This window comes from Hyalella azteca, unplaced genomic scaffold (assembly GCF_000764305.2).
Source record: "Hyalella azteca isolate HAZT.00-mixed unplaced genomic scaffold, Hazt_2.0.2 contig16467, whole genome shotgun sequence".
Classification (NCBI taxonomy): domain Eukaryota; kingdom Metazoa; phylum Arthropoda; class Malacostraca; order Amphipoda; family Hyalellidae; genus Hyalella; species Hyalella azteca.
Window position 1 is genome coordinate 1,174 of NW_025946289.1, and position 27,486 is coordinate 28,659.

The 27,486-nt window shown below is 37.0% G+C and overlaps 1 protein-coding gene across 5 annotated transcripts in view; it reads right to left on the reverse strand.

The window, feature by feature from the left end:
• Positions 1-3,717: 3,717 nt before the first annotated feature.
• LOC108671835 overlaps positions 3,718-27,486 on the reverse strand; it is an 82,553-nt gene continuing 58,784 nt past the window's right edge. For 3 of the 5 annotated variants that reach the window (XM_018159430.2, XM_018159429.2, XM_018159428.2), the window contains 16 exons: positions 20,980-21,018; positions 18,693-18,832; positions 17,391-17,766; positions 15,402-16,565; positions 13,922-14,398; positions 13,048-13,098; positions 12,744-12,851; positions 12,155-12,367; positions 11,704-11,779; positions 10,989-11,098; positions 10,568-10,708; positions 9,078-9,775; positions 7,845-8,001; positions 6,907-7,559; positions 5,506-6,158; positions 3,718-4,657 (listed from right to left, as the gene is read on the reverse strand). In XM_018159430.2, coding sequence (XP_018014919.1) covers positions 4,635-4,657; positions 5,506-6,158; positions 6,907-7,559; positions 7,845-8,001; positions 9,078-9,775; positions 10,568-10,708; positions 10,989-11,098; positions 11,704-11,779; positions 12,155-12,367; positions 12,744-12,851; positions 13,048-13,098; positions 13,922-14,398; positions 15,402-16,565; positions 17,391-17,766; positions 18,693-18,832; positions 20,980-21,018 — 5,079 coding nt within the window. In that variant the 3' untranslated portion in view covers positions 3,718-4,634. The remainder of the gene's footprint in view (positions 4,658-5,505; positions 6,159-6,906; positions 7,560-7,844; positions 8,002-9,077; positions 9,776-10,567; positions 10,709-10,988; positions 11,099-11,703; positions 11,780-12,154; positions 12,368-12,743; positions 12,852-13,047; positions 13,099-13,921; positions 14,399-15,401; positions 16,566-17,390; positions 17,767-18,692; positions 18,833-20,979; positions 21,019-27,486) is intronic. The other 2 variants (XM_047884925.1, XM_047884924.1) reach the window with 2 other exon arrangements.

The following is a 27,486-nucleotide window of genomic DNA, read 5'->3' on the forward strand; positions in this document are numbered from 1 at the left end:
GGTTCTAACCCACAAAGCCACAACTCTACTGCACTGCTCTTCATTTAAGTTATGAAAACAATCAAAACCTGGCAACTGAAATTCAACAAGTACAATTTTCCCCCCGTGATTTTTAGGGAGTGTTTCTGTAATACCAATAATGTCAATGCACTCATTTTCGATCACAGTTGACAGCTCACTTTTTTGTTCAAAACAGAATCCGAGTTCGTGTAAAAACATTTTAAATCTTTTTGTGCACATTCACTTTGATGCATGCGTTTACTTCTTACATTATTTACAGGCCTGAATCTATGGACATGACTTCTTACTTGTCTACCAGCTCCGCTGACTGACCGTGTGCGGCCGGTGATATCTTGACATCGTGAGAGTGTTTGACTTGAGTTTCCGTGTTTTTTTCGCCGGAGTCTCTCTTGCCATTTATTGCGAAAATTTGCTCTCTCTAAAGGGGTAGCATCCTTCTTAACAAAGGCAGATTTAAACTCTGGGAATTCACTTAGTTTTCTCGCAGCCTTAAGCACATGTCCGACCTGGGCTGTATCCTGCACAGTTACCAGCAGCGGTCTACAGGCGGTAGCGTCTTTCGATCGCAGTAAGGAAAAAATGTATCCTAATTTTATCATAAAACTTATTAAGATAAAAATGAGTTCTCTTCATCACCCCACCAGGCAACTGCACGGCAGACCAGTTTGTGTGCGAGGTCAGCGGGATGTGCCTGAACGCGTGGAGTTTGTGCGACGAAGTTGACGACTGCGGCGATTCCAGCGACGAGCAAAACTGCGCGCAAATGAAGGATGGCGGGGGAGTGAAGGATGGCGGGGGAGTGAAGGATGGCGGTGGAGTGAAGGATGGCGGAGAGTGAATACAAGCGTTGCCTGGGGCGGCGGAAAGCAAGCGTTTTAACGAGCATCATCCGACATATGCTATGAAAAACACGTGGCTACTTCGGCTCACAGTAAATTATTTGTGTTGTGGTAAATTACGAGCAAGCATCAGTTTAAAGGGTCTTCAATTTGAGATGCGATGTCAGTATAGGTAAGCTCGTGTGGTAGAATGTTGATGGACAAGATTTATTATACTGCGATTTTTTCACCAATAAAAACTTTCTCTTTGCGCTGTAAAATTTCATACCCTATAATATGGGGCCGAGAATTTTTAGCTAATGATGCAGGTTTACAGAGCCACGTTCCAGCAATAATAAATAGTTTTCTATCTCATAATTTGAATCCCAATTAAAATGTGATGAAAAACAGCTCAGATAGAAAAATATTGGTGCACATCGTTTGCGCTCCAAGTATGAATGCGTTCAAGAACAGACGAGATAAAGCTATGGAAAAATATATGTTCAGATTTGAAATGCCTAGCACCATATCGAACCCGGTGAAAGTCTAGTAGCTACTTGAAACTATCGTCAGTCATGAAAATATCCGGTCAAATGACACGATTTTAGATCCTCTGTGAACAAGGCACGAAAAGGAAAAGAATCGGCGACAGGCCACATCAGGCCTAAACTTCAGCGCCGAGATCACTATGTTATGTTATGAGCTTTGGGATAGAAACGTGTAAAACTAAGCTAATGAAAGGCAAAAGTGCATAAAGTTAAGCTAAGCAGATGTACTCATATCCGTCAATACTCGCATTGAGTCGAATGCTCTTTCCTTGTAAAATAAAGCTTGAAAGGTTTAAAACAAAATAAAAAAAAATCAGTATTATTCCAACCTACACGTACTTGAGTAGGTTCGATTAATTCGCAAACGAGGAAGTTACGAACAATTTGTTCTTTCGATTTGACTTCCAAGCTTTTTTAGAACGAGTGTCACTAGGAGGTCCGGTACAGACACCACGTGTAATACTACATATTATCCGCTACTAGGCACTATTGTCTGTATTGACCTCCATTAAAATTTTAATAATTAATGCATCATTTCGGTAAACTTTTTAATTATTTACTTATGGGCCTCAGGCACCCAGGAGGATGGCGTGTAGCAATAGGTTCACATCGTTGCCAGATTATCTTATGTTGAGCTGTAAAAATTTAGGTGATGTTAAAATAACTATGTAAAAATCGTTTCTTGAAACAAAATGTGTTTCGCCTGAATGGCCCTCGTGTACCTGTGTAATACGTTTGAGAAAAACCACCTATCATTATATTTGCTGCTCATTATCATGATATAACGTTGGAAGCGTTCAGGCCGGTAGACCTGTAGCCGACTCTGAACATCGCAGAACATTCACAGCTTGGTGCGCGTCTCGAACACGCAGCTCACTACTTCAATTTTGCTATGCTTAACCACCACGGTCACCTTGCCGATTTGACCAGAACTGTCACAGGTAGCTGGGATGGAATCCACGGTTATAATAGGAGTATAAAAAGAGATAATATATAATCATTGCTGTAACATGAACGTAGCGCACAGGCGAAGGGAAATGATTAACGCTAATGATAAGGAGAACATTTATTGAGCCTCTTCTCTCCAGGCTATCATTTACAGCCGCCATCATTTTTCTTCAATAAACCATTACATACTTAACTCAGAAAAATCAGTTGGACTTTGTCCAAATTGCGATGCACTTTCTGCTGATCGATGTACGGGTCATCGAGACCAAGTTTGGCTCCGTAAAATGGAGTATCAGTGTTACGTGCAAAAGTGGGTCAATATTTGGACAATAAAACTCGTTAATTTTCCTGAGTATTCCGTTAGAAAGCAGATCCATGAGATAAATTCAAAGCGCTCATTAAAAGTCACTCATTAATGAGGCGCTAATGAGTCGCTCATTAAAGTCTCGTCGTAAACATCATAACATTGCATCGAATTGAATCCTTAACACATAAAATGTATATACAACATACAACAAAACTCCGCTGCTTAAGGTCTCAATTTTCCACACATATTCAAACAATGAATGGCTAAATAGATTGTTTAATATCCTTACAAAATACAATCTACATTATTGACTCTACGTTAGAAAAAAAATACGCGATGCGGAAAGGAAATAAAAACGTTAACTCGTCACATACGGTTGCCATAAAATGAAAATTAATCTTTTCGTCGAATATTTAACATATCATAATAGGAATAAAAATTAGTGTTCACAGAATATTTTACATTCAAGTTTAATGTGAAATAAAGACCACGCATGTACTTTGAAAAAAAAAATACAATTGTGCTGAGAAATTTACAGTGCAGTTTGACGTGTTTTTTCTTCTATTTCAGCATCCTATTGAAATATCAAAATCAACATCACTCAGAAAAATTGAGAGATTTTGTCCAAATAGCGACGCACAATTTGCACTTGCGTGGGCCATCCTGACCCAGTTTTCACAGGAAAAAGGACGTATTAGTGCTACATGCAGAAAGTGTGTCACTATTTGGACAATTTTACCCATTCATTTTTCTGAATGCACGCTAATCGATTTGCATCAGATGAGGTGATTTTAATGATCAATTGACATGATCGTTTACAAAACATTTATTTATTAAACCATTATAAGCGGAGAAATTACTTCCTTACTGCCTAATATAGAATCCGTTAAATAGGCAAAGGTTAGGTTTATGAAAAACCATATGTGCAAAACTTATACAAACATTACATAATTTAAAAGAAAAACTTGATACCTTACACTAAACAATATATTGTGATGGTAATAAAAATTAAACATTTCATCATTTTTGTCTTTATATCCTGCAATTTTTTGACAATGTACATGTACATAGCATCAGTAAAAAAAACTTTACCACCAAATCCAGGCTACATTAATTTAATTTCTAAAAGCTCCTTTAAAACCTATTAGAAGGCTACATAAATTGCAGATTAAGAATCTTCCAACTATGACATGTCTTTTTGAAAAAACTATTTTGACTGAAAAAAGTAAATATTTTTGTAGAAACTACTACCATGCTACCAAATTTATGAAATACATAATCGCAAATGGAACGCGTACGAAATTTTGCGGTGAACGGGCGGGCACGAATTCTAGCCAACAAACTCATCAAGAAATTCACTGTTGAATTCTAACTTCCAAGCTCAGTAACTTAATACAGTTGAGAGAATTTTCAAATCTTCGTTTACACATTATAGAAATAGGGACATTTTTTCCAGGAGATTACCGGCCCAAATGTGCACTCCTTTAATTGAATTGCATTGAAAATCCGCAGATTTGAAAGTGAAGGAAGAACAACGGTTAAGTAAGCTGTTATACAAAATAGCGGATGCTCTAAATCATCACTAGAAGCTATTCAAAATTTTTACAATCGTAAATATATTTATCTACATTGAGGTTTGGGCAATTTACATGAAACCTTCGCAAGTGGCGCTTAACAAGTATATTTTTATCCATTCAACGTTATTCAAGTTACTTTTATGCTCAGAAAGGAAATTTACTAAAATTGACGGTGGTTTTTCGTAACCGACATTTGTGGAATACCTAGCAATTGCGAATTTATTTGTGTGTTAATCATAGTCCGGTGGTCACAGCAAAGTACAGTGAAATTCAAAACACCATTAATGAGAGAGTATGAGGCCTCCTCAACATAGACAACACATAATACATTTAATTCAAGCAAGAATACGTCTTGTAGCAGCCGTCCTCTTAGCTGGCTTTGGCACGGAGACGGTGGTAAGCGTCAGTCAAGCATTCAAACTTTGCTGAATTTCATACCTGCAAATAGATATTCAGTTACACGAAATCTTGATACAAATTTATTTCGAAGAGAAAATAAGAAAATAGTTTAAAAATAAGGACATATTATTTGAAGTTTCGGTCGATAGACGATTATTGAATGCGAAAAACGAATTCAATAAAACGCAAAAAGGAAAGGGTATTGGAATTATGGTATTAAATTTGAAGCCGCCATCACGACATCGAATACCATAACATTCATACCAAACACAAATCGAAAACTGATCTATAAATGACAAAGAACTTGCCGCCCAGATGAAAACCAATAAACTTTATCTATAGTTCAGCCTCAAGTCATGTCATTTGTGAAGGTGACGAAGAATAGATGAATTTTTATAAAAAATAGCCGCTGATAAATATATAGAAAGATTGTGCACAATTTTAGCTCGATGTATCCTGAGCTGATATCTATATGATATCCAAATTTTCGTGTATTATCAAATTATCACGTACTTATTTCCACCAATATTTCTGTATTCAAAGCATCCTATAACTTGAAAATTAATGTTGTCACATTCAAAACGTCATTAATAAATTAAAATTACTTCCTTAAACCTGAATTTTAATCAACCAACGACATCTGAATTTAAATCAATGAATTCCCTGACCATTACCCACCCAAGTATAAATATAAATATTTTCAGTTTTCAATTCCTATCAAAAGCCTAATTCGCCGAATAGAGAAAAACTATAAAATAAATGTTCAATTAGAAATACTCTCTGGTCTTCAATGAAACCTGCATTAAAGAACAACTTATGTCAAACTACACCAAAAATAAATATATATATATATATATAAAATATATATATCAAATAAAAAAACTTACCTTGGTCATTAGAGTAGCAGTTGTGACAGTGCAGAGCGTGATTGCGCACTCTGACATCAGCACCAGCCTTGCCATTACCGAGCTGAACGCCGCACACACAGCAAACGAAGCACGGGATGTGGTAAAACAAACGCAGACTTTCAATTATCATGGCGGCTCCTCGACCAAGTTCTTCACTGCAGTGCGAACATTTCTTCTTGCCAGAGACGCTCAAGAGACGTTGGTCGTCCGTGGAGGAGCTGGTCGTGTTTGGACTTCCATTGTCTATCGTCTGTGATGCATTGAGATTAGACTGGATTGAGGGAGAAGATTGAGGAGACTCGTGTAAATTATGATGGTGTATTGAAGGAGGCGTTGAAATGTCGTAAATATTCTGTTGTTGTCGGTGCGGGTGGTTACCGTTGCTGAGAGTATCGTGATCGCGAGTATAGGGCGGTCGAGTAGGGTAGTTCGCGTACAGTTGTTGGTTCATTGTAAGATCGTCAGTTTGAGGTTGATGGTAGTTCTGGTAGTTGGAGTGAAGTACTTCGGCATTCATGTAGTCGTGGTAGTTTTCATCTGTGGTGCCGTACGAGTGGCCGCTGCTGGATACTGAAGCAGCGTGATGGAGGTTGCTGTTACTGCCTGTGATACTCGTCGTGTAGGGGCTCGGCCTTCGAATAAAATAAAACAAATTAATTAACAATAACTAATTGTTTATTACTAATAACTAACAAACTAATCCTAACGGCAAATAACTAATTCCTAAAAAATAACTATTTGAAGAAGGTAAATAATTCCAATCATACCCAATTCTAAAAGACTTGTACGTAACAAGCAGTTGCAGGCCCTTAACCGTAAGATTGCTAGGGTTTGCAGTGCATGCGACTGACGTAGCTTTCGACCGCAGCTGCTTGAATCTCACCATCCTTACAAAGAATCTGTTCTCGCTATCTTATTGTTCTCATGATTTTAAATTTCTTACTCGCCATTTACATTTTAGCTCATCTATATTCTAACGATTCGGAGTAGGTCATATCAACGATGCACCGTATAGCTTGCGTGGAGTAGGCACATGAAATTCAAAAATACACGGGGAAAATACAGGGCATCTGTATTTTGTTCATCAAAAAATAGCGTATTCGCGTTGTAAATGTTGGACTCCGTAAAATGGGCCAAACAATTTTTAATTGATGATATAGATTTACAGGTCTACCGTTGAGAAATAAGAACTGGACAATGAAGGACAATGAACAATGAAGGACAGAACAATTCGTAAAAAAATATTAGGAGGATACCTAAGTTTGCTTACGATTCCAAAATATTTTCAATGAACATACGGTAAATTTTGCATGTTATTTGCTTGCAAATTCTTGATTAATTTAAATTTGATCTTCAAATGATAACACAATGATACCTCACCTTCCACTACTGTTGTTGTCAGAGCTTGGTCTGCTCCGGTTGTTGACACGCTGAGTAATGCTGTTGATAATAGATTCGGGGAGAGGTTTCTCTGTTGATCTGGCAGTAGAGTCAACAGAGGGGGAGGGTAGCGGCTGGTATGTGGTGGCTTGATTCATCCACGAATTCGGGTTTGTGTTCCTGTTGGTGGGCGTTTGTTGGTCCCGGGTCGCAATTTTGCTGTCACCAGCGCCCAGCAAGAGCTCCGAGGTCCTGGAGTCATTGAGGCGACCGATGGCCTCCGAAGCCCTAATCATTGGCTCCAATCCTTTATTCATTGGATCCAAAGCCCTATTCATAGGATCCAAAGCCCTATTCATGGGATCCAAAACCCTATTCATGGGATCCAAAGCCCTATTCATGGGATCCAAAGCCCTATTCATTGGATCAGGAGCTCTGTTCATGGGATCCAAACCCCTATTCAGAGTGATGTCAGAGCTGCGAGGAAGATGGGAGTCGTTTGCGTTCAAGTAAGGGGATGTAAAATTTGCTGAACCGATGCTGGTGGTTGAATGACTTTCAATCTTGGGCGGGTAACCGACGCTGTTGGCTGCATTTTGTTGGCGTAAGGATGTCCGATGATCTTGCTGCTCTAGCCGACGTTGCTCGGCTTCCTGTAGTTAGTAATACAAAAAAAAATACATCAGAAATAATTTTGATAAAAGTGCCTGAATACTGAATCTCGTTAGAACTGGATGAAATAAGCTAGGTTTTTTTATTATTAGCATAGGTTGGCAAAATTTGTTCCTTTAAGCAGGTTTCGTTGAAGACCAGAAAATTCGTTTTATTGGCAATTTTCTTATTAGTTTTTCCAATAGAATTTCAATATTAGTTTTTTAATTATGGATAAAATAACATCATAAATCGAACTAAAAGAATAATTATTAGATTTAACGTACCTGTATAAGCCAGTGCTTGCTATAGTCACGGTTGGTATCAGGTTTTCTTTTAATCCAACTCTCGCCGTCGGAGAGGCGGTTACGCGGCATGGCAGACAGCGCCTGCCGGGACTGGCGACTTAAGTGTTGTTGTGGGCCTTCAGTGTAGTCGAGCTCCCTGGGTGGGAAAAATATAACTCAGTACTCACTGCAGTGAGTGACAGAGAGCGCATATTCTCGTTGACGAAAACGTGAAGTCACGGACGGACGGACAGACAGACAGACAGACGGACAGACAGACGGACAGACAGACGGACGGACGGACGGACAGACGGACGGACGGACAGACGGACGGACATGGCGAGCACAATAGTGCATTTTTTTCCATAAATGAGAAAATGCGCTAAAAAGGACTTTATTAGGTCAACGCAATTTTGATTTTGACGCAAAAAAAACTTCGGAATGGTCAGTCTCTCTGATTGAAATACATACTTGATTAGCCCCAAAAATTTTATTTCTCAAAAAAATCGGAGGAATTAGTACTGATGATAAGGACCTCACAGGGTTAAAAAAAATTTGATTTTCCAAAAAAGCCTTCAGAAGAGTCAGTTTTTCTGTTTGGAAAAAAAGACTTGATTGGAGTAAACAAAATTTTGATTTAAAAACTGTACAATAATTTGCAGTATGGATCATATTTGAAATGAAAACCAAACAAAAACAAGTATTGAGAAGCATGAATGAATATTAGATATTTTAGAAGGACGTGCAGAGTAAATTTTGTTGTTTTAACTTATTTGAAGCCTTGAATACTGAAAAATATTGCAATAAACTTTATTTATGTAGCTCATCAGGCAGAGAAGTGCATTGGAACGAACGTAATTTTGTGGCAACATTTGGTAATCTATGACAATTTTAATAGAGATGGAGAAATCCATTTAATCGAACAAAAAAAAATAAATTAAATGAAACGCGATGATAAATTGAAGACTAATCGAAGCATAAATTTGAGAATAGGCATAAATATTAGCGAACAATAGCATGGAAAATTTCATTTTATATGTAACGAAATTATTTCTATGTTAAACAAACAATTGCACAAAAAACGCGCAATTGGCGTTATAATTTTGGCTATGGGGCAATTTGTCAGAAAAAACCTTTAGTCTATTTTTATAACACAAACATATTATATGTATGTATAGATATTTCATGTATATTCTACTTTCCCAATACAATTATCATATAAATTCAACTCACTCGGTTTCTTTGGGCAGCGGAGGCAGGATTTTCCTGGGCATAGGTTCAGGAGGGTTAGGCTGGGTAGGCTGGGTAGAATCATAGCAAGTTGTGTATGAACGCATAGGCTTTTCAGGAGGTGGAACACTATCTTCTGGATACATTTTTTCCGATGCATAGTTTTTGTTTATGGAGTAACTCTGTTCCCGGTAACTGACCATTTTTTCCGACTCATTGTGCTCATAGTTGCTGCTTGAGTAGGAATTCTGCTCCCTGATATCATCCTGATGCTGATAAGAACCACTACGAGTATCGGGTGGTTGATGATAGTTATTGTTTGGATATTTCGGCTCATAATTAACTGAGTTTGATGGTTGATTTGATGCAGTAGGTGCACGTTGCTGTCGTGTACTAATGTCAGGCTGGGAATTGTCAGCTCGAGGTATGCTCGGCTGACGGTCGTCAGAGCGGTTGTTGATGCTGACAGAGCTAGACTTTTGCGTATGCGGATTTTGCGCATACGAAATCCCGTTCTGTGCGCGAACATTTTGGGGATTTTGGCTGGAAGCTGTCGCAAGACTGTCGCTTTTAGGAACATCTGGTACGACATCGTCGTATATATCAAGTCCACTCGACAACTGTTGTTGTTGTTGAGAGATAGTGCGGTTGATCACAGTTCTGTCATGGCGCAGCATTTCAACCTCAAGTTCTTGCAGTTTCTGCAAAATAAAATAAACAAACGTGAGTAAACAAAAAAGAACATTAATTCGACCTAACATAACAAGGACATATCAGCAGGGTTGATTTTTCACCATCACACATGTGCGGAGGTATAATCAGAAAAATTGATAGGCCCTTTTACCGAGCCAAAAATCAGAATGATCAATAGAAAGTGAAAAACTACAAACATATTTGGCCAAGATCTCATTCATTGCCCTGAGTGTACCAACGACCGTGGAGGTGACCTATAACTAATAATTTTTACGTGGTAGTAAAATGCGATGCTTCAGCTGCCATGTCAACTCAAAAACTCTTACTATATTCACTTAAAATATTACCGATACTATTAAAAAACAGTAACGGTAAGTGATTACCCCTCATCGTTAAAATTTTCGAGGTGACCTTTCCCCGTTTAGTATATTCATTAAAAATTTACTGTTTTCACTCAAAATTTACTATGTTAACTCAAAACTTACTATATTCACTCAAAACTTTCTATATTCACTCAAAAATTACTATATTCGTTTAAAACTTATTATATTCACTCAAACCTTTCTATATTCACTCAAAAATTACTATATTCGTTTAAGACTTACTATATTCACTCAAAAATTACTATATTCGTTTAAGACTTACTATATTCACTCAAAAATTACTATATTCGTTTAAAGCTTACTATATTCACTAAAAACTTACTATATTCTCTCAAAATTTACTATATTCAACTTACTATAAAATATTAAAATATTTCAAAATATTAACGATACTCCTAAATCAAATAAACAACTAACGCTGTGATAGTTGTATCCGTCGTCAGTGTCGTTGAGGTTGTCGGGGCGGGCGGACGTGTCCGCTCTCACTCTGTCCTCCCACGTGTAGCGGTGCCTCGTGACGTCACGCGCGTTGCGGGACTGGTCGATGTCGTTCAGAATCTGGTGATCATTATTTATCATTTAAATGAATTAATAATAATTATTAAGAACTGACTGATGTCGTTCAAAATCTGGTTATAATTAATCCTTTTTTAATTATCACCAGATAATTAATTAAGATAATATTTAATTCAATTTTTTAACACATTGAATTGGTATATACGAAATATTAAATTGAAACCATTTAAAATTAAGATAATATAATATTAATAACAATAAATAATCATTCATGTACATTAAATGAACTAATATATTAAATATTGTTTATTTTTACTGTTACCTGAGCAGTTGGCTGCTGCAGGGAGCGTCGCGCCTCCTGCAGTTTACGGTCTGCCTCCTGCTGCTGCTGCTGCAGGAGCGAACTCTCCGCCTCACAAGCGCCCGTGTCCGCTGTTAAAATAACATTCCGGTCACTTAATAACGGTCAATAATATCCTATTAATAATTTTGATGCATTATGTATAAATGCATTATGTATAAATGCATTATGTATAAATGCATTATGTATAAAAGTATTATGGTGCATTGTGTATAACAGCATTATGATGCATTGTGTATGTAGGCATTATGGTGCATTGTGTATAACAGCATTATGGTGCATTGTGTATAACAGCATTATGGTGCATTGTGTATAACAACATTATGATGCATTGTGTATAACAGCATTATGATGCATTGTGTATAACAACATTATGATGATTTTAATAGAAGATGATTACTCCGGTCAGTCAGTATGTGATATGAGAACAACGCAACATTTTATCATTATATAAGATTATATATAACATTTTATCATTCTATAAGATTATATACATAACATTTTAACATTATAAAAACACAATTATGATGATTATTACAGATGAACTTTACTCCGGCCAGTGAATATTAGTTCCATGTGAGTAATGCAAAATTTTATAACATTATTACGATGAACGTTAGTATATTTTCCATTATAAGATGATAGTTATTATTAATTGATTATGAATATAACTCACATTGCGAGGTGCCAAGGAAGTTTGAGCGCCGACGCCTGAGCTCCTCTCTGGTGCTCGAGGAGGTCTTCGAGCTCGCCTGGGCATACAAGACATTAATACAAGTACACAAAACATCAATACAAGCGCACAAAACATTAATACAAGCACACAAAACATCTATACAAACACAAAACATCTATACAAGTACACGAAACATTAATACAAGCACACAAAATATGGTACCTCAAATGGGGAGGGGAGGCGTACCTCTGCTGAGAATGATACCTAGTAAGAGGGCCAACATTTTACCTCAGATGAGGGGAAACGATTACCAAAGAAGAGGGTAAGTAACGTACCTCACAAGAGGGTAAGTACCTCACGCGAGGGTAAGTAACGTACCTCACAGGAGGGAAGTAACGTACCTCACAAGAGGGTAAGTAACGTACCTCACAAGAGGGAGTAAGTAACGTACCTCGGAGTGCACAAGTGAGGGAGTGTCTGAGGGAGTGGGGGAGCAGATGGAAGGATGCTCGAAGGATACCCCGTCGGTGCTCCAGCGATCACCCGTCGGGTGACTCACTTCTTGGTCACAATCTGAGTCATCTTCCTCGGGGGGAGGTGGTGGGGGAGGCTCTGAGGGGGGAGCGATAGGTCCCCCACTTGTGGACCAGTTCTCAAACACAACCTGTGGGTGAAAAATTTAGTGAAAATATTGTTTTGTTGATGGGATTTTCGTCATTGTGTTTTCAATGAATATATTTAGTGTTGTGTTTTCAATGAATATTTTATGCTCCTTTAGAAAAATGACACGTTGAAAATATGGGTGATGGTAAACAACCAAATATGTAATATAGCAGAATAAAATAATAAATAAATGTGTAAAAATACAATAAATAGATATATACGATGGCAGAACAATATGATGAATGTGGAAAATACAATAAATATATGTGTCAAATAACCAACTGTGAAAAAAATCATAGATAAATGTGTAAAATATAATGATTGTGAAAAATACAATAAATTTAAAAGATAGAAGAATAAATAATATCACAACTTACGGGGCGGGGCGCAGGTACGGAGGAGAAGGAGGGGGAGGTGAGGGGCTTGTAGGGAGTGGGGGGGATGGTGGGGAGCTGCCGCTTGGGGGGGACTTGCGTGCTTAGGCTCTGTTAAAAAAAACAAATTCACATTAATAAAATAGATATAAATATTTGTTTTAAAATTCTAAATAAGGAATATGTTTGCATATTTCTTGCTAATTTATTCTTAGCCACATAACATAACTTAGCAAATTGTTAGCCACATGCAAGAAAAATTGTATTTGAATATGTAACAAATACATAAATATCTCTGATGTCTAACCTTGCCGTAGCTACTGACGCTGTGAGCAACAGTCTCAGTCTCGCTGATAGCCTGTAAAAATTATAATATATCTGTAAGAATTATCTATAAAAGTAAGAAAAATTAAAAGTTAATATTACATTAGCATTTGCACAACTTACAAATTGTGAAAAAAACAGCGATCCTGAGATAACAAACGGAAGATTTTTATGACAACAGGTGAGTAGATCAAACCCCGAAAATAATTATGTTCAGTGATTAGTATTGATTATGACAATCTGCGATTAATATTGTGAATAATGACACTCAATGATTGGTAATGATTATGATACTCTGTGATTAATATTGTGAATAATGACACTCAATGATTAGTATTGATTATGACATTTTGTGATTAATATTGTGAATAATGGCACTCAGCCTGTCATAGCAGATGCTTTTAAAAGCAAGCCGATATTTAGAAAACAAACACCGGCATTGATTCTCCGAATACTCATATTTCATATCCGAATTAAGTACAAATGAATAATTACGTCGCAAATTACTAACAATATTCCCAAAATTTTGGGCTTCAACCAAAAGATCTTAAATTTTATTGGTACTTTCTAGCGATAAAATTCAAAGATGGAAAGTTGACAGAACTGCAAGATAATTTTCTGTTCACGATATTACTCTAAATTCGGCGTCTATCTCAAAATAAATTGAAATTTTTTGAAATTTTTAGTGGTTAAATCATCACCTAAAATAAGACAAATTTTCTTTACTGCCAAATAAAAGGACATTTTTAAATTTGTAGCGGTTAAAGTATCACCTAAAATATGAACAATTTTCCTGTAACTTTCTTATCGACTAAATTCTACGACAAAAATTTGAGTCAGAGCTGCTGATGACTCACCTCGTTGATGTCATCATCTGAGTAGGTGTGATGACGGGCGGCACCGTCCGTAGTTTTCTGCGTGTTCGGTTGTTCAGTGTTCGTTGGCTGTTCGGTGTTCGGCTTTTCGGTGTTAATTAACTGTTCAGCGTACATTAACTTTTCAGTGTTCGGCTTTTCAGTGTTCATCAGCTGTTCAGTGTTCGGCTTTTCAGTGTTCAACGGCTGTTCAGTGTTCAACACATCGTCATAAATCGGTTGCTGTTCGTCAGCTAATCCGCAACCGCGGATGTAAGCGGATTTTTCGTCAGCGGTCCGAGGAGAGGATGTGCTGATTGGGGCCTCAGTGGCTGACAAATCCCCTTTGAGGTTCAGGGGAGGACAGTCAGCGGAGTCAGCCACGCTGGCAGAGGCGCTGGATGAAATGCGAGGCCCAAAAGTCGATTCCTGCTTGGCCTCTTCGGCGCGAGAGGCCAAAGGTGACTTGCTAACCCGAGACTGTGGGATTTGATAGGAAAATTATAGTAAAGTAATTGTATTTTAAACATGATAGTAAAACAAATGTCAGTAAAGAGTAATGAGCATTTGGGGTAATGGCAAAGGGTGAAAGGTCCGTGAGGTAAAAGCGAAAGGTTTTGAATGTAAAAATTAACTCCATTTTATAACATTGACAAGATGGTACCATGAAGAGACAAGATTGTCGTATGAATAGCCGATGCATGTTTCAATCGAGATAGTTACGAAACATTTTCCTCTTAACTAAAATATAAACAATGATTATAATTCCTTAATGAAAATGTTTTCACATTGAAGTCGATAATTATTAAGTTAGTCGAGCAAACGTAAAATGATAGCAGCATATTTTTAGCATAAAACACAATGTAACTCCAAGCATTGTAAAGTACAACAAAAAAAATTACATGGAAATAACATTGGAAACAATTTTATCAGTCATCACCAAAGCAACATCGTCACGGAAGAGCGTCATCGAAAAAAGTGAAATCACTCCACAAAAATTGACAAGGCGTTAGCGGAAGCTCAAATTTTATACACGCCAACGATTAAAGCGCGAAAATCACGACAAAAACAAGCAAAAAATTAAATAAGCAGCTAAAATAGCGAGTGATGAAAGATTTAATATTTTAATTGGACCTAGAAACATTTTTTATGTGTAATTTGACTTTCTGATATTGTGGTCTTCGCAAATTGATTTGAGAATCGACATTTTGGGGACACGCGAAATGATAAGAGGCGGTTTTTGATTTCCGTAGTTAAGGTAAATTAGTGCATCATTAATGAATTAATGACAAAAACGTTACAAGCTAGCCGTAGGCGGAGAATAAAATATTTGAAGCTGTCTGATAAGCGAAGAGAATTCAGGTACGAGGAAAATTTCGTAAAAATTAGTTGAAAAATTCAGCAGGCAATTTTAGCGAGTTAGTTCGACGAAATTTTCATCGCCACGCTCACGCCGTAAAACAAACTCGTTACACCTACGAACCTCATCCTGAAATGCTTCAGTCCCGTCTTTGAATATAGAATACATGGGAGCAGAGTCGCCATGTACATCGGTCATTTGCACAGACTCGATGGTTTCGTAAACGGTGAAACGTTTTTGAGGATCATTATGCGACGAACGTTTAGGGTCAACAAATTTTTCGTCTCCCAGTGACACCTCAATGAAAGGAGTGACCCGCGAAACCGACGGTGCTTTACGAGCATTTTCCGTCAGTTTCGACTTATTTCGTAGGGTAGTTTCATTATTTATTATAGGTGAAACCTTTACCTCGAGCTTTTTAACAGAGGTCCAGGATAGCCTCTCCGTGCTGACCGATCGCTCTTCTGATCTCTGGGTTTCGTCATGACGGAAGTTTGATGATTGTTCTCGTTGATCCAATTGTTCGAACGAAGCGATCTTAGACTTAAGAGTATTTGAAACTTTCGGAGGCGAATCATAACTTTCTGAGCGCCAAGTTTGTTCGCCGCTTTCTTTGTTCGAAAACGAGGCGAGTTTCTGTAAGAAATTTTTATCTTTTTCAGGGGTCCGTTTTTTCGAAGCCGTGATAACTTCGGTACTCAAAGATGAGAAATTTGCAAGTTGTTTCTTCACCGTGGAATTTTTCATAGTTGCATCTGTCTTGCTTTTTTCTTGAGGAGATTCGAATCCTTCGAAGGACGCAACTTTGCTCCTGAGGTTGCCAGTTGACGCTGTCATGTCCGTCGATCGTCGGCGATCAAGTTTCGATGAATCATTACCAGTCATGTTAATAGTTGATGAAGACTGACTCATTTCAAACATGGTTCTTCGTTTCGTAATGTCAACTTTTGCGTTTTTCTCTCGCATGATAACAACTTTCTCGGATGATGGTTTAACGAACTCTTTACCCATTTCTTTGACGAAAAAGTTCAATTTATTGCTGATATTTCCGGTCGGAGCAACGTTTTCGGTTTTAATTTTGTCAAAGGATGCCAGGTTACTGAGACTGGCAGTTCGTTTTTTGGCGGAAGTTTGTGCAAATTGTTTGTATCCTTCGATGGCTTTATCGTACGTATATTCCATGGTCTCTTGCTTGCTGGATGACATGGATGAACAGCTCATGGCTTCCTCATCCTTCAGCTGCATCCCGGCGTCCAAAAGTGAGTCATGAGTCTCTTTCTTGTCGCCCTGCAATGCGGAGTAACACCAATAAAACTCAACGAATCACGCACCACGAACACGAAAAGACCCATAAGTTTTCCGGTACACAAATTCGAATGAAAATTATTCATAAAAAGTCATCAGAAGATAAATAAATTGGCGATTGAAGATAAATAAATCTCAGTTGATTATAGATTCTTTTTCATAAATAGACAAATTACGTTTTAAATAATTTACTTATTAAGAAAATGAAATAAAAATCAGTAAAAAAAAAACGAAAAATTGAGTGTGACGAACTGAAATCAGCAAAATTAAAAAAAAAATTATATATGACCAACGAAAAGTTTCGGCTAGACGTGAAGAACCACGTATTAACCAGGCACAATTTCAGAAGCCATAATAATATATATAAACGTCAGAGCAAACTCCAGAATATACAAATGACGAACAATGACAATACAGTTATAACTCTAAAGCATCCTGATATACATAAACTAGAGTAATCAGATTAAAGTTTAAACAAACAACAACAGCAACAAAAAAATTCATTAATACTGATGAAGTCACTCGAAAAACACAACACCTATAGGCATGAATTGATATATTAGTATATGAATAGGTTTCGGGTATATTCATTTTACTTGATAAATGGGTTAGGCTATAATCATTCAACGTTATGAATAAAATGAATGGGTTTCGGGTATACTCATTCCACGTAATTGAAGAATAGAATGAATGTGGTTCGGTGTAATCATTCCACTTGATGAGTAGAATGCATGGGGTTCGGGTATATTCATTTCACTTAATGGGATGAATAGAATTTGATATATAATATAAGCAGAAACAACTCACTAGTGCAGAAGAAGTATCACTGATGTTATCTTCATGGAACTGTCCATCACTGCCGGTGTCCGAGCCTGTGCAGAACCCGGCATCGCTTTTGGCATCTTTGTTATCTTGGTCAAGTAATTCTTTAACTACTACTTCTCTCGTCGTACTTTTAATACTTGAAGACGACGTAGTGCTGAAGTTTGAGCTCTTGAACTCGGAGTTTGTAATGGAATTGTTTTCGTTTAGATCTTCGTTTTCATTGGTTTTGTAGTCGCTGTTAAATGAGTCATCAGGTTTGGGGGCCGCCGCCCCCGAGTCGCAGTTCAGTAAACTTGAGATGTCGTCCGCTTCTTGGTCGTCATGGACGATTAGGTTGCGACGAAGTCCTCGTTTACCGCTGAAAATTTAATTTCAAATTAATATCAGAGAAATTAAGCTTGTTATTTTTAATACCCACGACTAAAACTTTTTCCAAATAAAACTCTTTCACAAAATAAATATAAAAATCGGAACTTGCTAGCGAGTTAGTTGGTTAGTCTGTTTAGTGGACACATGTTTACTAGCGATTCAGCTATTTAGCTATCTCGCACCGAAAGTCATTATGAACATCATCAATGAGGTGGAAGGTCTCTCTCAATTATTTAGAGTTTCTAGAATAAAAAAATTATTTATCACCCACAAGAGGCGGAAGGTCTCAATTGCCCAGCCCGCTGAAGCTGGCTCGAAAAAGCAGCGTTAGCATCTCAAAGAGACGAAGTGACAAGGAGGGACAGGTGACAAGGAGGGACAGGTGAAAAGCAACAGAAACGAAGACACTCGTACAAGAGGTCGCTTACACGGGACGTCGGCCGCCCGCACGAGAGAGACAAAGAAGGGAAATTTAAGGAATCCTAACTACATAATAACTTAATGTAAGGAATCCTACCTACATTTTAACTTACTGTATGGAATCCTACCTACATAATAACTTACTGTAAGGAATCCTACCTACATAATAACTTACTGTAAGGAATCCTACCTACATAATAACTTAATTAACCCCACAACTGAGACCTGCAGTCAGACACCACGAGCTCAGCGGTGGGGCGCTCAGGAACAATCCCTCTAGGAGCGCGAGATCCCATAGGACTTCTGACGAGCACAGACACGCGTCAGAAGTTCCCTCTGAGGGGGAACTTGCTAGCGAGTTAGAACTTGGCAGTGTGAGTTACTCACATCTCCTCTCTCACCTCACAGTATGTGAGTTACTCACATCTCCTCTCTCACCTCACAGTATGTGAGTTACTCACATCTCTCTCACCTCACAGTATGTGAGTTACTCACGTTTCTTCCCTCATTTCGCTGAAAGTTTTACTCTTCCGGCGCGTTTGACTCATTTCGTTCTCGAACTTCTTGACTTCAATGACGCGTTCCAGGGCATCTTCGTTGATTTTACGCCGCGTCATCTTCCATTTGTCCAAATTCTGTCCAAAATATACACAATTTAGCAAATTCTGTCCAGATATATAAAATTTAGGGTTAAAACCCTGCAACATGAAATTAGAAAGTTAAATTCTACCTCCGGCAAAGGCAATTGCTTTAGTTCAAAAAGGTTAATAAATTGTATTGAATAGCACGAAATTGTTTGAAAGTTTGATATTTTCTTTAGTATATAAGTTCTAGAGTCTTAATTCGTAAGTATTGAGTAGTAATTTCAAAAGATTTCCAGTTTTCATAGGAGTGATGAATGTGAATACGCTATTAAGAAATGGTCTAAAAATACAATCTAACAGCAATAAACATTTATAATTATAATAATAACACTCGACAATCACTTAATTATGATAACTTGATTGCAGTTAATAGCATAAAATACAAGTATTTACGCAATACCACGCCTCGGCGCCCATGGCCCGTGATATTGAAGGTATACACTGCAATATTCTTATTCCTGAAACGGGAATTTTTGACACGTCACGCGGACACATTTTCCTCAAAATTCCTCTCAAAATGGTCTTCAATCTCGCGTCAACAATGCGTGTTTTCAGTAAAATACCGAGAAGTAGTAGTTGCATGAAATTAGTTTGTTAGCATCCTCAATAGAAATAGAACTCTATAAATGCAACATCAATATTTTTCGCATGATAGGTACAATATTTACAATATTCGTAAAGGCATTGAACGAAAGAAACGGAAATTTTCTAAACGTTACTTCTCTAACTTTAGCTTTGAAGAAGTCCTATAATGTTTTTAAATTTTATTTCCCAAAGTTTCACTACAATTGAGATTTTAATAATTGATGCCGTGTAGTAAGTAATTATGTATTGAAGAGATGGTATTGGCATGCACGCTTAGCTTATTCTTATAAAGACAGATATTAGGAATTAAAGCAGAAAAAATATTAAGAGCTGCCGCAATTTTGAGAATTCGTGATCACGATTCAAATTAGTAAAATATTAAATAAAAAAAATATTTTGCGAAAAGCATTGAATAAGCATAAGCGTTAATAAGAGTACCTATATTATAATTAGCATCTTAGTCGCGTCATGTTAAGCGTTAATTTCATAAACCGTGCAACCAAAATACGATATTGGCCAAAGAAAATGCACAATTAAATCCAACTCATGATGATCCGTCGCTAGTTTCTGAAACAAATGAAACTCGAAGTATATATTGACACCCAGAGAAATGAGCGACACTTTGTCCAAATGGCGATGAAATTTTGGTCTCGGTGTGGGTCATCCTGACCCACTTTGGCCCGGCAAAAAGCGGTATTAGCGCTGCGTCTGCTCCTGCAGTGGCTATGAACGTGATTTGGACAATGTGGCGCATACATTTTTTTCTGCGCATATTGATGAAATGAGATCGGAATTCACTCCAGAGACTCGTTATATTCGTAGAAAATTTCGTAGATTGGAAGATACGAACAATAAAACTACAATTAAATAAAGTAACAGTAACAATGCTTTTATTTTGGAACGAAGTAGAGCAGTTTACCGAATTCTGCCGGAAAGAAATGTTCTCTAATAAATTGAATTTGACTGAAACTGACTAGGCGTATGGAAAAAGTAGTTCTAGTGACACATTGAGACGTAATTTTATTTATTTAACTAACATCTCAAATTAGAATTAACTTTAAGGAATGGCATATAATCAATGGAAAGGGTAACGAGAAGGAAGCTACCTACATAACACAGAAGGAAAGCTAAGGGGAAATAAAGCATGCAACTAATGGAATAATGCATTACTAAGCTAAGGGGTAGAACAACAAACAACTAAGGGCATAACACAGAAGGTAAACTAAGGGTAATGACAGCACACAATTTAAGGGCATCAGACAATAAGGAAACTAAGGGTACAGGCATCAGACGGTTATGTGTTTTGTGGCATACGATAGCAGATAGGCAAAACTAAGGGGCAAGACAACAAGGAGGTTAAGGGCAGAACACAAAGAGGAAAAGGCGGATCACAGGCTAAGGGCAAAACATAAAGGGGAAAGGCGGCACGCAGGTTAAGGGCAAAACATAAAGGGGAAAGACGGCACACAGGTTAAGGGCAGAAGGGCTAAGTCATGACAGGTAAAATCATAAAATAGGTAATTTAAATGGAGAGGAAAGCCCTTAAGTCTTACCGCTCTCCAGTCATCCTGAGGGTCAGCGGCCGCTGACGACTGTTAAGGACAAAGGAATTCAAGGATCAGGAATAATAGGTTAAGGAGCAAACAAGGAGCATTAAGGTGCTTCGCTCTCTCCGCGACTCGCTTTTTGAAACCCTTTAACTTGAAATGAAAACCATACAGTAAAAATAACTGCCACGTTAAAAATGTTTTTATAAAGTGGGTTTTTTAAGGTGCTTCGCTCTCTCCTTGACTCACTTTTTGAAACCCCTTAACTTGAAATGAAATCATACATTAAAAATAACTGCCACGTTAAAAAAATTTATTAAGTGGATTTATAATTTTATTTCACTGATTAAACTGCCAGGTTCATAAATAGTGATTACGTGGATTTTCAAATTTTTGTCAGTAATTAAGATTAGAATTCAATTTTTTCGTTTAACGATAAATGAAAATCACCTTGAAGTGTTTGGTGATGACCAAACTAAAACTATTGAATGGTTAAAATTTTTATAAAGGTCGTTTGTGATCGGAAATGAACGTTGGATCTTATTGATGTAGAAATTAGATAAGATTCAGTAAAAAAATTCTGTAGTAAAAATTAAAACAACAATAGTGTACTGTACAGGAATATAAAGTTAATTTAAGAAGAAATTAATCAACAACAGAATTTCTAAACGTTATTTACAGCTCAGGTTCAATTATTAAATTCATGTACCAGGTACATTGTAAAAAACGAAATCTCAAAGACAGAATTTTAATTAAAAATTATTATGACCATAAAAATTTATTATCATAAAATTCCAGCACTATTTTTCAACCTGGTTGGCCAGTTATTATCTCGTGAAGGCCATAAATGACACGGAACATCACATATACACCCAGAAAAATAAATGGACCATACTGTCAAAATATTGACACACTTTATTTTCCACAGCACGAGCAGAGAGCGCACGTAGCACTGATACGCTCTTTTGCAGGGCCAACCTGGGTCAGGATGACCCACACAAGGGCACAAAGTGCATCGCTATTTGGACAAAGGCTCACAAATTTCTCCGAGTGTACTGAATGCAAGCTTTGCTTCAGAGAGAGCGAGGCAATCCAGGATAAAAGTTCAGACCCACACAACCATTCCAAACACAATTAAATGCTCGCACACAAACACAATGACTCACTTATTCAGTAATTAGTGGGTCACTAATTGGACAACATGACCTATTCATTTGTCTGAGTGCATAGCGAGACCAAATCACCGTCGCGATTTTTTATTAATAACTAAAAAAATGTTTTGCCATAAAAATTTCAGGGTTGTATAGCTAAACAGATTTTTTTTTTTTTAACTGTTGATATTTTTAGCGGAAGTTCGATATGATTTTTTAAAATAATGTGAAAAAAAACTTTGATGGAAAAATCACTGTTAATTGATTTTATTATTGGAGGAAAAACAAAAATTGACAAAGCCACATTGGAAAATAAATTTAAAACATATCACTTCACTCGCATATATAAATAACACACATACACACACGGAGTGGATGGCCCAACACACAAAACACACATGGGGGAGGTGCCCCGACACAAAACACAACATACAAACGCACGGAACGGTAACCACACATCGGTTAAATCGAAGAAAAGAACCAAAATTTGAAAAGTTCACTTCCAATACCCAATTTTATTTAATCAAAACTTGACATAATATTTAGTAAAAACCACAAAGAAGACAGGACATTTGAAGGCAGAAATAGTTTAACGTTCAAAAAAGATACCGTAATTACGTGTATTGAAGATACCTTATTACGCGCAAAAAAGATACCCTATATAGTAACAGTTGAAGATACCCTAGATAGACACTTGGAAATAACATCCGAAGAGCTCGAATTATTTCAAAATTTTAACAAAATATTATTCTTCGAGGTACACAAGCATATTAAAATGATAGAATCGTGAAAACATCGCATTATTCGCAAATAAATATCTTCTCTGAATGCTCACCCATGAACGTTATTAGTGAATAAATAAAACGACAATTTTGAAGACTCAGACGTCAAATCATCAGGACATATCAAGAGTTCAACAGTCTTGGGACCGATCTATCGAAAATAAATGCGAGTTCGTAACTCCGTCAGCCAATCACTGACGGATTTATAAGCTGAACCCACCAACCACAGGCGAGAAATCGGCCTCTAGGTTTGCTTGGCTGATACGTTTACTTAAGCCGCTAAGTGTGCTTAGGCCGCTACGTGTACTTAGGCCGCTTCGTGTATTTAGACCGCTTCATATACTAAGGCCGCTACGTATACTTAGGCCGCTTCGTGTACTTAGGCCGCTACGTGACTTAGGCCGGTACGTATACTTAAACCGCTTCGTGTACTTAGGCCGCTACGTGACTTAGGCCGCTACGTATACTTAAACCGCTTCGTGTACTTAGACCGCTACGTGTACCTGAACTAATTTTGATAGTACGGCACCATGTTTGAGTTTAAGAACAATTTGTGATGAAGCTTTGCTAAATTTCAACTTCAAAGTAACTAAAATTATTTTCTAAACATGCAAGTGCCACTGCTGGACATTCCGGTGCTGTGCCGTGAAATGATCAAGTTAATTGCTGCTAAGCCGCCTCCATCACTCAAAGACAATGAATGGGTCATATTGTCCAAATAGTGACAGACTTTCTTCACCCACAGCACAAGCAGAAAGCGCACGTAGCACTGATACGCTATGCCGTGTCAAAACTGGGTCAGGATGACTCACACAGGGGCACAAAGTGCATCGCTATTTGGACAAAGTCTAACTAATTTCTTTGTGTTTACCTTATAACGAAATTAAACATGACACAACATCATTAAATATTGATAAGTTAAAATCCACTTTCCTGTTACCGCGGGATAATCGATAAATAAGCCGAGGGATGGGTTTACCCCAAAGCTTAACCACTGCGCTAAATTTTACCCCGAAATTTAACCACTGCACTAAATTTTACCCCGAAATTTAACCACTGCACTAAATTTTACCCCAAAATTTAACCACTGCGCTGAAAAAAATACTAAGATTGCTGCATTTTATATGGCGATTTTTGGTCGAAAATTCAGATTGTTTAAATTAGTTATATTGGATACAATGTACCAACGGAATGCATCATCATGCCATTGATAAGAAGAGGCAAGACACCACGACGAAACATACGGTGTGTTGTGTACGCATTCACATCGTTTTCAATCATTACCATTTCGTGTAATCATTTGCTTATTTAGTGGCTATTTGCGGGCTACCATTAAGTATTAACTTCATTTAAATAAAAAAATTAGGTAAAGCAAGAGAATTATTTTTTAAAATGATACAGAATGAGTGCTGCAGACACAAAAATACGATATCTAATGGAAGATATGAGCTAAATGGTGGGAGCTAAAAATGATAGCTAACAGAAGCTCTATCTCATGCTTATCTACGAGGCATTTCCTTGATATAGAATTCATAAGGTAATGACTAATGAGAGATTTGCATTAAACAGAACATATGCGTGCTTAATAACTTGATTTGAGGCGCGTTCATTGACGATATTCTTAAGTATTGATAAGTAGTATTTATCAATATTTTTATTGATAAGTACTTTATTTATTTCATTATTTTTCAAGTAATTTTTATACAAAATAGTGGCACTTTGTGTAAATACCGATTTTCTTCTTTTTCCTAGAAATAATTTTTGTTTAAACTAGCCAGGATTATTTTTGTTCCATAAGCGACATTCTAATTACTTACATTTTATTAGTAAAATTAGTGAATGTTTTATGTAAACGCGATAACTGAAGATTATATGCATGATTAATAACAATTCAACTTTCGTACCAAACTAATTTTAAATTTCGTTCCTTTATGATCAACCGCAAATTTCACGAAATTGAAGGTTCAGCAGCAGAAGAATAATGAATGTACAACACAAATTCATGATGAATGATGTACGCAAATTCATGATGAATGATGTACGTAATACATGGTAAATGATGTACGTAAATTAATGGTGAAAGATGTACCTAAATTCATGGTGAGTGATGTACGTAATACATGGAAAATGATTTACGCAAATTCATAATGAGTGATGCACGTACATTCATGGTGAATGATGTACGTAATACATGGTAAATGATGTACGCAAATTCATGGTAAATGATGCACGCAAATTCATGGTGAATGATGTAGGTACGCAAATTCATGGTGAATGATGTACCGGTACGCAAATTCATGGTGAATGATGTACCGGTACGCAAATTCATGGTGAATGATGTACCGGTACGCAAATTCATGGTGAATGATGTACATGTACGCAAATATATAATGATGTTCGCTGCTAATACATGATGAATGATGTATTAATCATGCATCATTTATCGCAAATGCATCTCTGCATTTTCATCAACATGCATCATCGTTCTAGCCTCAATTGATAAAATACCTATAGCGATGATAAGACGAACAAATAAAGTTATAAATACAGTTAAGGTCGATGAATTGTTCACGATAAAAAGATAAACGGGGAAACTTGTCGATCAATTAGCTGTATTTGTATGATAACAATATTCTTCTAAGTAGTTTTTATCAGTATTGAAGGTAAATGCACTTGTTGTTTGAGATACCGTTGTGGCAATGGACAATATATATGCATAAATCGAGTACATTTATAGCAGGTTTATACCTCATACCTGAGCCTTCAAGATTATGTAGGATTATGTATTATGTAGGATGTTTCATACCAACATGATTATTATGGTCATTATGCATATACTATGATATGTTTATAATGACACAAGTTATAATGGGTCATCATTATAAATTGATGATTATAATAATACTATAAATAAATTATAGTTTCATCGTTTCATAAGTGAGTTGAAATAATTGTATTTTTTTACGATGAAAATATTATTACAGTAAGACGAGCATTTTGTTCATTCCGATGTTTTTTTAATTGAAGAGTTAGTGTAATAGACAATAAAATTATGTCTTAAAGGGACCGACCTAGCTAAAATTTTCAATTTTGACGTTTTTCGGTTTTTGTGCTCATCTGAATGCTGGAATTCTGCTCTTTCCAATGGTACCACTGCCATCGCTGTACGCCAATATTTACGTTAATGACGTCTCTTTAAATGGAAGCGGGTGGGAGAGTTCTTTAAGAAATTAGATATAAATTAATTAGCTGCTGAAATCTTTGAATATAGTTTCTACTTGAGTTGTGCTGCAGTTACATGCTTAGTCTCATCTTAAAGCTGACATTCTGAGCTTTCCAACGATACTACTGCCATCTATATACGGCAATATTGACGCAGATGGCCCGCCTTTATTTGGGGGCGGCGGGTGGAGTTCTTAAGTAAATAGACGAGAGATACTTACAGCGGCAAAACTACATATCTGGGTGCATCTGTCATCTGAGCTCAGTTACCCTCCTAGCTTTGAACGGAGAGGTGCGCTACAAGTTGCTGCTTGCATCCTTGAGTGGACTAAGCTACAGAAGCCTGTACTTTGGTATCCATGCTACATTGAGTGCCTATTTCGAGGCGCGCGAGACTTTGTCGCGCCGTCCTGAAAAATTTGAAAAGTTCAACTTACTGTCACGGAAAACCTATCTCCTCCTACAGTTTTCAAGCTACAGCAATGAGACATATACCGTTCGATTCGTAAAGACCAGGCCTATCGACTCTAACATCACTTTTTTGAATTTCGGTCTGGTTCGTTTTTTATATGGGGAAGAAGGGGGGGAGGGGTGAAAAATGTAAAAAATGGGAAAAAAACGTCATAAAAAAAAACTAGGTGGAAAATGAAAAAAGTGATGTTAGAGTCGATAGATATGGTCTTTACGAATCGAATGATACGTGTCTCGATGTTGTAGGATGATATTTGTGGGAGGAGATAGATTTTCTGAAGTACCCCTTTTTAGCCGTTTTCTATGAATTTCAAGTTTTCTATCAATTTTTTCGAAAAATTCATAGGAGCAAAATGTTTTTTCTTTTACATTTTACGTATGTATGTGAAGTTTCATGACAATCGGATAATAACTGTAGAAGTTTTCCGTCTGCTAGGTCGGTCCCCTTAAAATGTATATTCACCAAAAATTCAAGATTTTTGGTGGATTTCAGGACTCAAATAGAAAATTTCCAAAATTAGAAATTTTAACTCAAAAATTTCCACCACAGCGCTTACAGAATCGTTTACTGCAGCGTTTCGTTCACTGAGGTTAATTACCGTTCTAGTTAATTTAGTAATTTCACATGATAATTAAGGTGAGAAAAAGTTGAATAAATCTGCTGAATTCTTGGATGGAAGTAACGTGCTAGTCGTGGCATACAAAATTAGTCCACGAGGCGAAAAAATTTGTAACTCCTGGACTTGTTAAACACGTCGAGTACGGCACAACACACCGGTGGGTTGTAAAGTCTTTTTTTTTTCAGACAAATTCCTCGATTACTTTTTTTCAATTGCGTTTGTCGACAAAAATTTATGATGGCAGTATACCACCTAATTAAATTTTAA